At 42.1% G+C, this 12,441-nt stretch overlaps 1 protein-coding gene across 3 annotated transcripts in view; it reads right to left on the reverse strand.

The window, feature by feature from the left end:
• The window catches only part of LOC146893683 (uncharacterized), a 221,163-nt gene that overhangs the window by 21,375 nt on the left and 187,347 nt on the right, over window positions 1-12,441 (reverse strand). For 2 of the 3 annotated variants that reach the window (XM_087907804.1, XM_085694098.2), the window contains one exon: window positions 7,993-8,725. The exons of the other annotated variant lie outside the window; for it this stretch is intronic. In XM_087907804.1, coding sequence (XP_087763930.1) covers window positions 8,618-8,725 — 108 coding nt within the window. In that variant the 3' untranslated portion in view covers window positions 7,993-8,617. Of the gene's footprint in view, window positions 1-7,992; window positions 8,726-12,441 lie in introns of those variants that run through there. 3 annotated transcript variants of the gene reach the window in all.

The raw sequence follows: 12,441 nt of genomic DNA on the forward strand, positions 1-12,441 counted from the left end.
GTATATTGAGAGACAGAAAGGGTATAGATTCGAAAAGGAGGGGAGTTCGGGAGGACCTTGAAGGAACTGGGAGAGGTAAACCATAATCAGAATATATCTTAAGAAAAAAATCTATTTTCAACAAAAGAAAAATGTAAAAAGAAAATAATGTTTTACTAGCTATTTGGATAACTCCCAGTCAAGCTGACACAAAATGATAGCCATTGAATAGCACCATGGTACTCTTTCTAGTACAGAAAGAACCTTTAACTGTATATGAAATAAGTAGTTCTTCCTAAAATAAGGAAGATATGCTCATATTTCTGTCTGGGGAATCAAGGAAAATGACATCCGGTTCAGTAACAGCAAGGACTTCAAACCCTTTGACCATCCTCTCCTTATTGCTTCCTTAGGATAATTCATGGCTAAGACAAAGAATGGAGCATAAATTCCCATATCCTGTTCTCACCAGTGAAACTTGGGTCAATTACGGTATCCATGGTTTGGGGACTTATGACATCCCAAATGTTTCAGAGGAGGAGCACTGTCTACTGCTGCTACTCAGGAGCAGGATCAAGTGGATCTGGGTATGGGAATAACTTCAGAAACTGGAAGATGACTCAGTGAGTAAAATTCTTGCCAAGCAAGCATAGGGATCTGAGACCTGAACCTCAGTATCCTTGTGAAAAGCCAGGTGTGTGCTGTGTACATGAAATTTTAGCAGTGGGTGATGGAGACAGGAGGATAGAAGATACTTGCTGACCATCTAGCCTTGCCAAATCTTGACTTCGAAATGAGCTTCGAAGTCAGGGAAAGAAGCTGATTCAGAAAACAAAGTAGATAATGACAAGGAAAATACCTGACATAAATGTCCAGCCTTTACATACATGCTAACATGTGTACACATAAACATATACACAAGCATTAACATACACACACACATACACACACACACACACACACACACACACACACAAGATAATCCCATGTCTATCATCAATGGCCACTGAGCCTACCTGTGAGTTTTCACCCACTCTCTTCAAGTCAGGGAACAGAAAAAAAGGACACTGGCTGTACCCTGACAGTGGACTAGATTTCCATGTTCTAAGTTATGTGGTCTTGATCAGGTAGTTCAATCTCTCTGACTCTTGATCCTTACCTAAAAGATAGCACCTGTCCCCAGAGTGTTGCTGAAATGATCTAATTAGACCTTGTGGATAAAATACTGTGGCCATAATCATCTGTAGGAACTGACATCTGTCATCAAATCAGATGCTCATCCCTGTGCTATCAGCTGTGAGAACATATTGATCCAAAAGGCAGGGCATCTGTCCACAGGCAAGGAGAACCCATTGTAGATACTCATGAGAAAATTCAAGAATATCTTCAATTAACAGCTCAAGTTAAAAGGTGAAAAATATGTAAAGAACCCAGACTTGAAAAACCAAGACAGAGATAGAGGTAACGAGAGATGGTCATGGAGGAGGAAACTATTGAGCAAGTCCTCAGTGGCTGTTTCTGTCGCTAGCTCACTGGACAAACTTAGTTAATCTTTGGGAATGTGGCCAACATGATATTTCTGTGACCCAAATCTAAGAACATTTAAAGAAGGGGGCACATTGATTTCAGATGTGAATTTACACTTCTACCTACTCCCCCTCTCCTTTCTTTCCCCCCTTTCCATCCCGTTCTTCTGTGTCTGTTTTGGAACAAAGTTGATAGCAGTTATGCAAGCAATAAAACACAGGAGATGGTTTCAGATTGTTCAAAGTGACAGAAAGACAAGGCAAGAAACTGAGTGAGTCTCCATCAAGTGTCTCCAAAGCACTCTTGTAAGATAGGTTCAACTGCTTGAGAGACTTGCCTTCTTACCCATTTGAAACACCTGACACTTCTCAGGTAAGGATGAGACAAGAAATGGCAGGACTCTTTCTAACCTGGTGTTTGCTGAGGCTTTGTGATTCAATGTGCACAGACTGAAGACCTATCACAGACCATTTGTGGCAAGAGGTAGAACAAACAAACACATTGCTTCTTATCCTGTTCCCTTATCCCCTAAAATCACCATCACCTCCCCAGTGAGATGGGGGCACACAAGACAAATGGTTACCACCACATAAAGATGAATCTGTTGCTTCCTGAAGAAGTCAGCATATGTTTCTTAGAAGATGTCCTGCGTCTTGAAGAAGAGTTGGAATTCTCTGGGTAGAGCAAAAGAATGGACCAATCTGGCAAGGAAAAGTGATTCACGTGTGTGACTGCAGTCCAGGGAGTATGTTTGGGAAAAGGAGGGTGTGTTGATGAATTTATGGCATCAGGTTGACCAGGTACCGTGTGGCCACAGCCCCAATTAAACAGTCTTCCTGTTTGCTTTTCCAGATGAGAGGAGCAGTGGCATCAGCTGACTCGGGAGAACAAGAGGCAGAGGAAAGAAACCCAACCTCTGCTTCCTACCTGCATCCTTAATCTTAGCATCTCCTTTTCTTGAGTCCTTGACTTTGGTGAAATTCATAGTTCTTCACCCCCGCCCCCAGGGCTCAGACACAAAAGGGGTGACATCATTGTGTCTGCTGGTCATCCAGATGGCAGACAGCAGATCATGGGACTATTCAATACTTACAATTAGTTGATATTAGTCTTCATAGTGATTATCATAAAAATCCTCATAATAAATCTCTGTTCTTGGTTCTAGAAATCCCTGAGTGGTGCAAAGAGACTTAGGATAGCATGGGACTGGTAAGAACACCTGAGTTCCAACTATAAGAAAACCCAACTGCCATAAGGCTTGTATCAGCTAATAGAGAGGGGCCATAAAGTTTTCTAAGTTTCTACTGGAGTGATAACATGATATTTATGGAAGATTATTATATGTGGCAATGAGAGACAGGGAGGCTGGTCGCCCCATCAATTTAGGGGAGTGCAATGAGGTTTGACTAGGCCATCACTTCTAAACAACATTGAACATCCCCAGTGTGACAGACGCTTAGCTGATTGTGTGATGAATAGTATAAAAGACAGCAGACTGGCAGGTATTTTGGGAAACTGAATAAATCAGGTGCTGTCATCAGGACAGCACCAAGGAAGCCGCCTCCTAAATTACATGCACTTCCTTACTCATATCATCATTTATATTCCACTTAGCAACTATAAATTGAACAGATCTTGAGTTTAGAATGTACAGCTTGACTGAAGGTGTAGGGTCAGGTCTAGCATGCTCCAGTCTTGACAAGAAGGTGAACTCCAAAACACATAATCACCTAATTTGCTGTAACAAGATGACAGAGGCTAGAAGAAGAACATCCAGCCCAGTCCAAAGGCAAATTGGTGAGAATGGGCGCTTGCTGAGCAGAAGCATAAAGGATTAAGATAAGAAGCGAAGAATGGTTATCAAGTGGAAGAAATAGTGAAATCAGAAGCCCAGAAGCAAGCAAGGAGTCAACGTAGCCAAACTAGAGATAAACAGGGGTAGAGAAAAGTCTGAAGAGGTAGACAACGGACATTTTCTAAATTTACATGAAAGAAATAATGAGAAAAAGTAGCTCAGTCAGGAAAGTACTTGTTATTTAAGCATGAATATTTGAGTCTGACCCTCAGACTCACATGAAAATCCAGGTACAGTGGCAAGCACCGGTAAGCCCAGAGCCCAGGATTCAGAGACAAAGAATTCCTGGGACTCTGGCTAGCTAACCCAGCTGAAGCCTCAAACTCTCAACTCATTGAGAGACCTTAACACACACACACACACACACACACACACACACACACACACACACACACACACACTCTAGAGTATGACAGAGGAAGATAATCAACCTCTCTGTTAACCACTGGCTTCACACACACAGACATGCACATCTGCATCACACATAAGTGAAGATGAACTCACACCATGAAAGGAATGAGAGAGAGAAGCAAAGAGATGGGAGAAATGAGGGAACTCAAAACAGTGATGGAAAATTGACTACATTTTTCTGAAGTCTAAGCCTCCTGCTGTTTACCCTTTGGTCAGGTAAAAACCCATTTTCCAAAGAAGGAAAATGGCATGTTCTTTTTTTCTCCATTTTCTCTTTAGTGCCAGTGGATGAATCAATATGTCTGGCTCCCAGTGGAGGCAGTTTCGTTCTCAGCACATTTTCTTTAGAGCTCAAATATGTGGCTAGGGGACCTTAGTGTTCTTTTCATTTAAGTCAGTCCTTCCCAAGACTGGTTGTTGCTCACCTGAGCAGAAGGCTTCTCCCATAGACGCTAAATCGATAGGCTCTCTCTCACTCTGCAGTTTTACATGCCATAAATTCTAAGTAGCATGGGAAAATTCCATTATCACTAACCAAAGAGTTCCACTGCAGGCACTTGCAGGGTTTGGAGAAGACTGAGGAAACTTGGGTGAAATCGCAGCAACCTAAGCTTCGAGAATCTCCAGTCCATGACAAATGTGTTAAGGATCAATTGTCTGCACCCCTGCTGATATTAAGTAATGTGTAGAAATGTCAATTTATCCCTTCCCATAAAACCACTTAGGGGAACATTAGTCAAACAGGAAGCCAGGGCCATCTGGATCACCTGAGCATATTTCTGCTCCCTCCTTCCCTTCAACTTAGGCAGAACATTTTTTCCAGGTAAAAATAATTTTAAAGGGTCCATTTTCATTTATGGACTCAATATATAATATTTACATATATAAGGTTGAATTTTTTATACAACCTCCTTGGAATAAAATCTATATTTGGATAAGTGGCAGTGTGTTTTGTACACCAAAGTTTCCAGGGCAGGGAATGGAATTTCTGAGTAGCATGAAATATTGTCATTATCTTGTGTCCCTGAGTCGCCTGTAACACTTTGAAAACCCCACAAAGAGAAGAATCACAAAATCAACCCACAACTGCACTTTTCTCTGTACCCAGTTTGACACAGAGCCTGGCACATGGAATTATCACTCTTCGTGGAGACTGTTGAAAGTGAGGGCAGCTTCATGAGCATGTAGAAATGCACATAGGGTCCGGAGGACAGTTAGGGCACTGGGCTTGAAATACTCCAAACTACAATATATTTTCTTTATAAAAATAATGAAAAACACTTGAAGTCTTTGAACCAAACTATATGTATCTAGCTCCTTCCCCATTTACTGTTTGTGTCTTTTAAATATTTTCTGTGGAGTTTTGGAACCAAATTATAAATATTGCATTTTGGAGCAAAATGTATGAAAGCCATGACCTTGAAGACTCATTCTCACTCACAACCTTCTGTATCGAGGGAGCGCCAGGCAACTCGCACTCCATCAGCTCCTTTAGTATAACTCCAGTCCCAGAGTTCCTGAGAAAAGAGGGCGGGAAGGAGAGAAGACTAAAGGCTTCTGCATCCTGATGGAATCAATCTTGCCAGGGTTGTGTGTTGGTCGAACACACTGAACTGAAAGTTTATTTGCAATTGACAGACTGAGCCATGCTCTCTCCAGTTAGCCTTTGTCCCCTGTGCATGCCTTGAAGATGGATTCTAGCTCGCCACTCCCAACTTACATATTCGTTTAGAAGTGAGTTTCTAATTGAAGACCATGATACATCTTCCACTTCCACAGTTCAGACCTTAGCCTGCGAGGAGAGGGAGCATGGTTTGTCTCTTCAGTCTCCCTCCTCCTTCCCCCTTGCGCACTCCTTTTCTCGATGTATTCCTTTAGATGAAGCTGGTGTTGCCTGCTTGGACTCCTGCTGCCCTCAGACAGCAAGATTTCCACCTCTGCTCTGCCCCGTGGGAACCACACGTTAAGCTCTCTGGGGCACTGCATATGTCCACTTTCTGCACGGAGGAAATCTGCCCCAGGCTGATATCCTCACAACCCCTCTATGATTTCCTATATAATCTTTTATGTTAGGTGTCACCACGGTGTAGGAGGTAGCAACAAGATGGCTCAGTACCAGGAACCACACCTGTTCACTGGACTTAGATGATGCTCACATATGCTTATCCCTGTCACTTGCTCCACTGTTGATCCAATCCTTATTTGTTTCCATCTACAGCTCCACTACTCAATAAGCGGCAGGCCAATGACTTTACTTCCTCTGTGAGCTAAGTGGCCCTCCTTCCAAAAAAATGCCGTGCCTGGCTCCCAGTTCTCACAAGAACCACCCACTTAGAGCGCAGTTTCTGTGTTACTTGGTGTGATTTTGGAAGCAATCGCAACCCTCACCATTTGCACTGAAGGGTGAAATGATGCCAGTTTACCACAGTTGTTTACCCCCTCTTTTCTCACCCATCATCTTAAACCCAATGGTCATATTTACAAAACACACATAGAAGAGAATGAGATGTTAAGGTATTGAATGTAGGAACAGAGCTATTAAAGCCCCAGGGGACATTTCCTTCCAAAATAATTTGTTTCATCTGAGCACTTGAGACTGTAGAACTTTGCTGTTTATACTACTGGAAACTCCCAAACAACAGAAAACTTTCACTTAATATTCTCCCGTACAATGAACACAGAGTTGTCAAGGATTTCTCTTTTATTTGTAAATGGTTATATAAAGACAGAGGATTAATTGCAGAGATTCTTCTTTCAAAGACAAAGGATATACAGCCATATTGACTCATGAGAGTTGATAAGTCACCTTGAGATCAAAGCATACACATGCAAATATTAAACACGACACACTGCAGGCATGAAATGCTAACAAGACACACGAGTGCACGGGGAGTCTTATGGAGTGAATGGGCATAGAAAAGACGGTCTGTGCTGTGCCTCCAAGGAATTCTGCATGACCCTGGATTGGGTGATCAAGAAAATGTTGAGAATGCCACTGTATCCTGAAGCACCATGGACAAAGTCAGGGCTTGTTGGCAAAAAAGTATTACATGGAGGTCATGTCTGGGAGGCAGACTTACAATCTGGTTGTGTGGCCGGGTACCTATCAACAGCTCACAGAGAGTTGGCATAGGGAAGTCTCAGACACAAAGCTGTAGAGTCAGGACTCGATCCCTCAGCAGCTGAGGAAGCACGTGGGTTCCTTGGCTAAGACAGAGTGAGATGCAGGCACAGGCAGAGGAGATAAACAAGAAGGCAGCAAGTCTGGTGCTTTCCTTCGATTCTAACACTGTGAAAGTTGGGCGTCATCTCAGCAGCCATCCAGGAACTGGTGAAAAACTGGACTGGAGCAATCCAATAGAATCCCCTCAGTTATCCAGGTACACTGCATGCACATGTGGAAGGGTCTGGCCCTACTGTAGAAAAGGGTCAGCCACACTTAAAACTCTGCATTCATTTCCTTCCTTTCTCTGATTCCTATTGTGCATTTTAGCTACTAGATGTCATGGCCCAAAGGGGCTCAGTGTTTTTTCTTGGATCTGCAGAGATGTTGAGTTTTGGGACATGTGGCTTTTCAAGTTCTGTCATGGTCATGCCATGCCATGCCATGCTATGCCATGCCGTGCCAGAAGAGTGACAGATACTGGGCCATGGAGAGTTGAATATACGGTTGCAGAACCCAGGAACCTGATCCAGAGATCTGATGGTGTCTCCAAAGCACACAGTTCTTTTCTGTGTGAGTGGGTAGTTCTGATCCAACAGAACTACTTCCATGAGTTCTCCAATGACCAATAGCTGTGCCCTGCTTTTGAGCTTAGGAAATTCACATTGCGAGCAGAGATAGTTTACAATGAGATAAGACAAGACATAGCGGTAGCACCAACCTTAGCCTGGAGCTTCCTGAACACTTAATGGCTGTGTAAGTTTCTAGGATCTGATTCCAGAAGCTGAGACTAGACTGGAGGCATAATAGTAGCTACCATATTTGTGAGTTACAAACTTATTTGAAGAATAAGTGATTTTTTCATTTTTTTTTCTAAATTCCAGATTTAATCAGGACTGGATAAGGATGAAAATAGAATGTTCCCTTTCTCTTTGATGCAAGATAGGATTTCTCAGTTTCATGGGTTGTGCACTGAAGGCTGCAGCTCAAAGCAGAGAGAACCATGCCACTAAAATGGAGTTTCTCAGGCACACACACAAAATAGCCAGAGATGAAGTGTGAGACTTTCTTGTTTATTTCTACTTCAAAGCAGAGGCTCAAAACAGGCGATGTGTGACAGACCTGTTCGGGGGAGGTCTACAGCTTCCTTCTACCATAGTTCCCTTATACAAACAAACTCAGACGTCCCTGTAGGGCTCTCTCTAGTGGGATAAGCTCCAAGGACATAAAGAAATGAAATGGCGAAACTAAAAATCCTAAACCATTTATGGTAACCACAGTGTTGAAATCATGTTCCTATCTTTTTATCATAAGTTTATTGTGTGTGATATTAAGATAAAACTTAACCAGAGTTGTCCAATAGGTTCATTCTATTCTCACAGGTGTGGTGGCTAATCTCTATTGTTATCTTGGATGAATTTAGGATCCCATAGAAGACATACTCCTGGATGGTTCAGTGAAGGCTATTCTAGAGGATTGACTAAAGAGTGAAGGTATACCCCAAACATGGGTGGAACCACTGACTGGACTGGGGACTCAGACTGAATTAAAAAAAAAAAAAAAAGGAAAAGAGAACATGAGATGAGTATCAGTCTCCACTCTGCTTCCCAGCCTGTCAGAATGTGAAGAGTCCAGCCATGCACTTCAACTCTAAAAGCTGTGTCATATCTTCACTGCCGGGATTATGGTTTCCCCAGGGAGCCGTTTTCTTCCCCAGAAGGTGTGTCTGTCTTGTGTTTTGTCACAGCCTTGAGAGAAGTAACGATGGCAGCCTTAAGAACCAGGCTTCTCTGTATAGGAGAAAGAGAGTCGTCAATCACACAAGAAAATGGAGCTGGGCTTAGAGAACTCATGGAGTCATCACGGATTTGATTTTACAAACCAATTAAATAGAATGTAGTTCTTAACTGTGTGCAATGAAAAACCATAGGAAGGCCTGGAAATACTGAGCCCTCCGCATACTTAAGAGGAAATGTTCAAGGGAAAGCTACGGCACTTTATCAAGCCATGCAGTTACTCTACAAAGATCAGCAGGCACATGTGGAAAACAATTCATAAAGCCGACCATTCAGATGGGAAGTTACATTGTGAGGGGAACTGTAACTACAATAGGTCAAAAAATACCAACGATGTTTAAATTCATGCTGATAAAAAAAAAAGGTATCAAAGAGATGGCTCCAAGTTTAGGAACCTCTGCTGTTTCAACGGAAGATTTGGGTAGAGTTCCCAGCACCCACACAGCAGCTTATAACAATCTGCACACAGTGAAAGGGAATTTGAGTAGCAGACAGTGCCGTGAACACATGGCAATGAGTGTTCACAGTCATGAGGTGCCACATTATGATTATGGAAACCCTGTATCCAAAGACCACAGGACAGAATCAGCCCCAATCCTGTCAGCCAGAAGGAGTACGCTGGGCAAAGTGGCCTCACTTAGTGGTTTCTAGGGATTCTCTCATTACATGTATTTTGAGAAAGAAAGATGAACTAATACAGTGTTTGTGTTCTGTGTGTGCATCTGCAGGGGTACCGAGGGTTGAGGTTGATTTTCAGCTGCACATTTTCAGGGTTCTCAGGTTAGGAAAGGTATAGGTAACACTCACTGTTCCCCATGAGAAAATGACCTTGCTTTACTCCCCCATTGGGTGCTGTAGGACAATGATCTGCACCCTGTCAATTGTATTTTAATAAAACACTGATTGGCCAGTAGCCAAGCAGGAAGTATAGGTGGGGCAACCAGGTAGGAAGTATTGGCGGGACATTGAGAACAGGATAATTCTGGAAAGAGAAAAAGTCAGTCTGTGATGGAGGAGGGTCATCTGTCTGTGTCTTTCTTTCATTGGTTAATAAAGAAACTGCCTTGGCCTTTTAGATAGACCAGCCCTTAGGTGGGTGGAGTAGACAGAACAGAATTGTGGGAGAAAGAAAGCAGAGGCAGGCAGACTCTATAGCTCTCCTCTCCAAGATGGACTCAGGTTAAGATCCTTCCTGGTAAGGCACCACCTCGTGGTGAATACACATTAATAGAAATGGGTTAATCAAGATGTGAGAGTTAGCCAATAAGAGGCTACAGATAATGGGTCAAGCAGTGTTTAAAAGAATACAGTTTCTATGTAATTATTTCGGGGGTAAGCTAGCTGGGATCCAGGGGGGAACGCAGCCCGCCCTTCCTTTTACAAGTCTGCAGTCCCCGCCCAGACAGAGAAGAAGCCAGACACAGAGCAAGAAAGATAGAACTGCCTCGCTGAAAAAGGTATGGTACCCGGCCATATGGCTAACACAGATGAGAATTATGAGAAATATAAGTTATAAGTGTTAATAAGAAGCCCGAGATACTAGGCCAATCGGCTTATAATTAATGTAGACCTCTGTGTTATTTCTTTGGGACTTAACGACTGCAGGAACTGGGCAGGACAAAAAAAACCCAGTCAACAATTGGGGGGGTGAAGGAGCATGGTATGCCTTGGTGTCAGACACGGAGTGAGTGCTCCAGAAGCAGTGCTCCTGTGGAGAGAGAATCATGAAGCTGGTGCCTTTCTTGGCATTGCACTTTTTCCAATTGTTTGACTTGAACTCAAAATTTTTCTGAAGTTTTTCAAATGACACAATAATTATACATAACTAGGGCAAATAATAATACATTTTGATACACTCATATACTGAATGATAATCAAACTATGCTAATTTATAGATCATCACCTCAAATACGTCCATGGTGAAAAGTTGAAACAATTCTTTCTTCTTGCTATTTTGAAATATATAATACAGTTCTATTGACTCTAGGCCTCCTCCTGTGCAGCAGAACTCCAGAATCTATCTACCCTACCAAAGCATAATTTTGTACCCATAGACTACCACCAACCTCATCAACATATCCTCTTCTCCCTCCACCTTTTCATAACCCTTTTGATAACCATCTATTCACCGCTCCTACCAAGCTCATGGTTTCATTCTGCATATGGAGTCCTAAGAAAATAAGCCGTTCCTCTACTGAAACCTTCCCTTCCTCTAAGGAGCCAATGAAGAACCCATGAGCTATGAGCTAAAGAGCTACAGGTAGATTCTTGCTGTGAAGCCTTGTTCAGCTGCCGTTCAGGGAGCAAAGTCTTGCTTTCTCATTCTATGTGAATTAACTAGAGACTTTCCTTTTCCTTTCTCTTACTCTCTTTCTAATTAACACCAACTCAGTTTGTCTCCTTAGAAACAAGTTATCTTCGACGACTCTGGACCACTTGATGCTTCATCTTTCTATCCATAGCTCTGAGCAGGAGAAACCAAAACACAAATCTCTGACCTACTGAAATTCAGAGAGCTGCTTCCACTAATCAGTAATAATTTTCTTTCATGTCACTTGTTCTTGTAAGCGAAAAATTGAATGTTTGGAAGAGTTTGGATATTTTAATATTTTAATTAATTAAATATATATTCCATATTGCTTGCTTATTGAAGTCTATACTAATATGAAGATTGTACCAGTCAATACCAAGTTTATATTCTGCCACTTTAACATTTCAAATAGATATTAGAAATGTTCACTAAATTACATTTGTTAACTAAATTTTATTACCTTTATTGAGCAATTTAAGCATTTTCCATAAACTTGAAGAGAAATGCTTATTCATGCAAGAAGCCTCCAGCATTTTTGGATCTCCTATCTCCACACATCCTTTCTAGAGTCTAGTGAAAATTACAGATCTTCATCCTTGAAAAATGTACAAAAGCATCATTTGCTTGCTTATTTGATTTTTGTTCCCCACAGATCATTAGAATACTTCTGTGGCCTCCAGAGGATCCAGAGGGTCTAAAAGGAAAGCTTAGGGGTGGTTGAGATGGTGGGTCATTGCTGAGTGGCTGCATTGTCATAAAACCAGAAGAGCTATGTGCCTCAACGGTACCAAGGTTGATAGTTACTCTCAAGTACATGAGTTATCATAGAAACTACTCATCCTGAATTTAGGCTGAATTTATAAGAATTATAAATACACGTTATCCAAAAATAAGCAAATCTTTCCTTTAAATGGGCTGCATCAGTAAATATCTTTCCTACCTTCCTCGAAGTACCTGAAGCCTAGTATCTGCCTGCTTCATTGTCCCCCACCTCGTGGGAGTTTCCTTGGGTTGCCTGGAGGGATAGTGTTCCTCATCACATTCAAACTGATGCTTTAGAATAGACAGGAATGAAAAAAATCATTAAAATCGAGGGAAAATGCAAACTAGTGTTTCTGAGAAGAGAAAGCCAATGCCTTGGTGTGGCTCCTGCTCTTTCGTTTTTCTAAAGAATCATTTGCATCCAGCTGAGTCGCTGAAACACTCCATCTGAAAAGAGAATAAAAGGTTACATCTCTGCCATTATTTCAGATGGTCACTGCTCACTTAGTGTTTATGAATCAGGCATCCTCAGCAAAGATGCTACACAGAGACAGCTTCCTCTTTATCAGCATCCAGACCCAGTGAGATCCAAACTAGTGACCACATCCTATTCCCTTCCCCTAAAGTTGTTGCCTAC

This window comes from Myodes glareolus, chromosome 7, assembly GCF_982192425.1.
Source record: "Myodes glareolus chromosome 7, mMyoGla1.1, whole genome shotgun sequence".
In the NCBI taxonomy this organism is placed as follows: Eukaryota; Metazoa; Chordata; class Mammalia; order Rodentia; family Cricetidae; genus Myodes; species Myodes glareolus.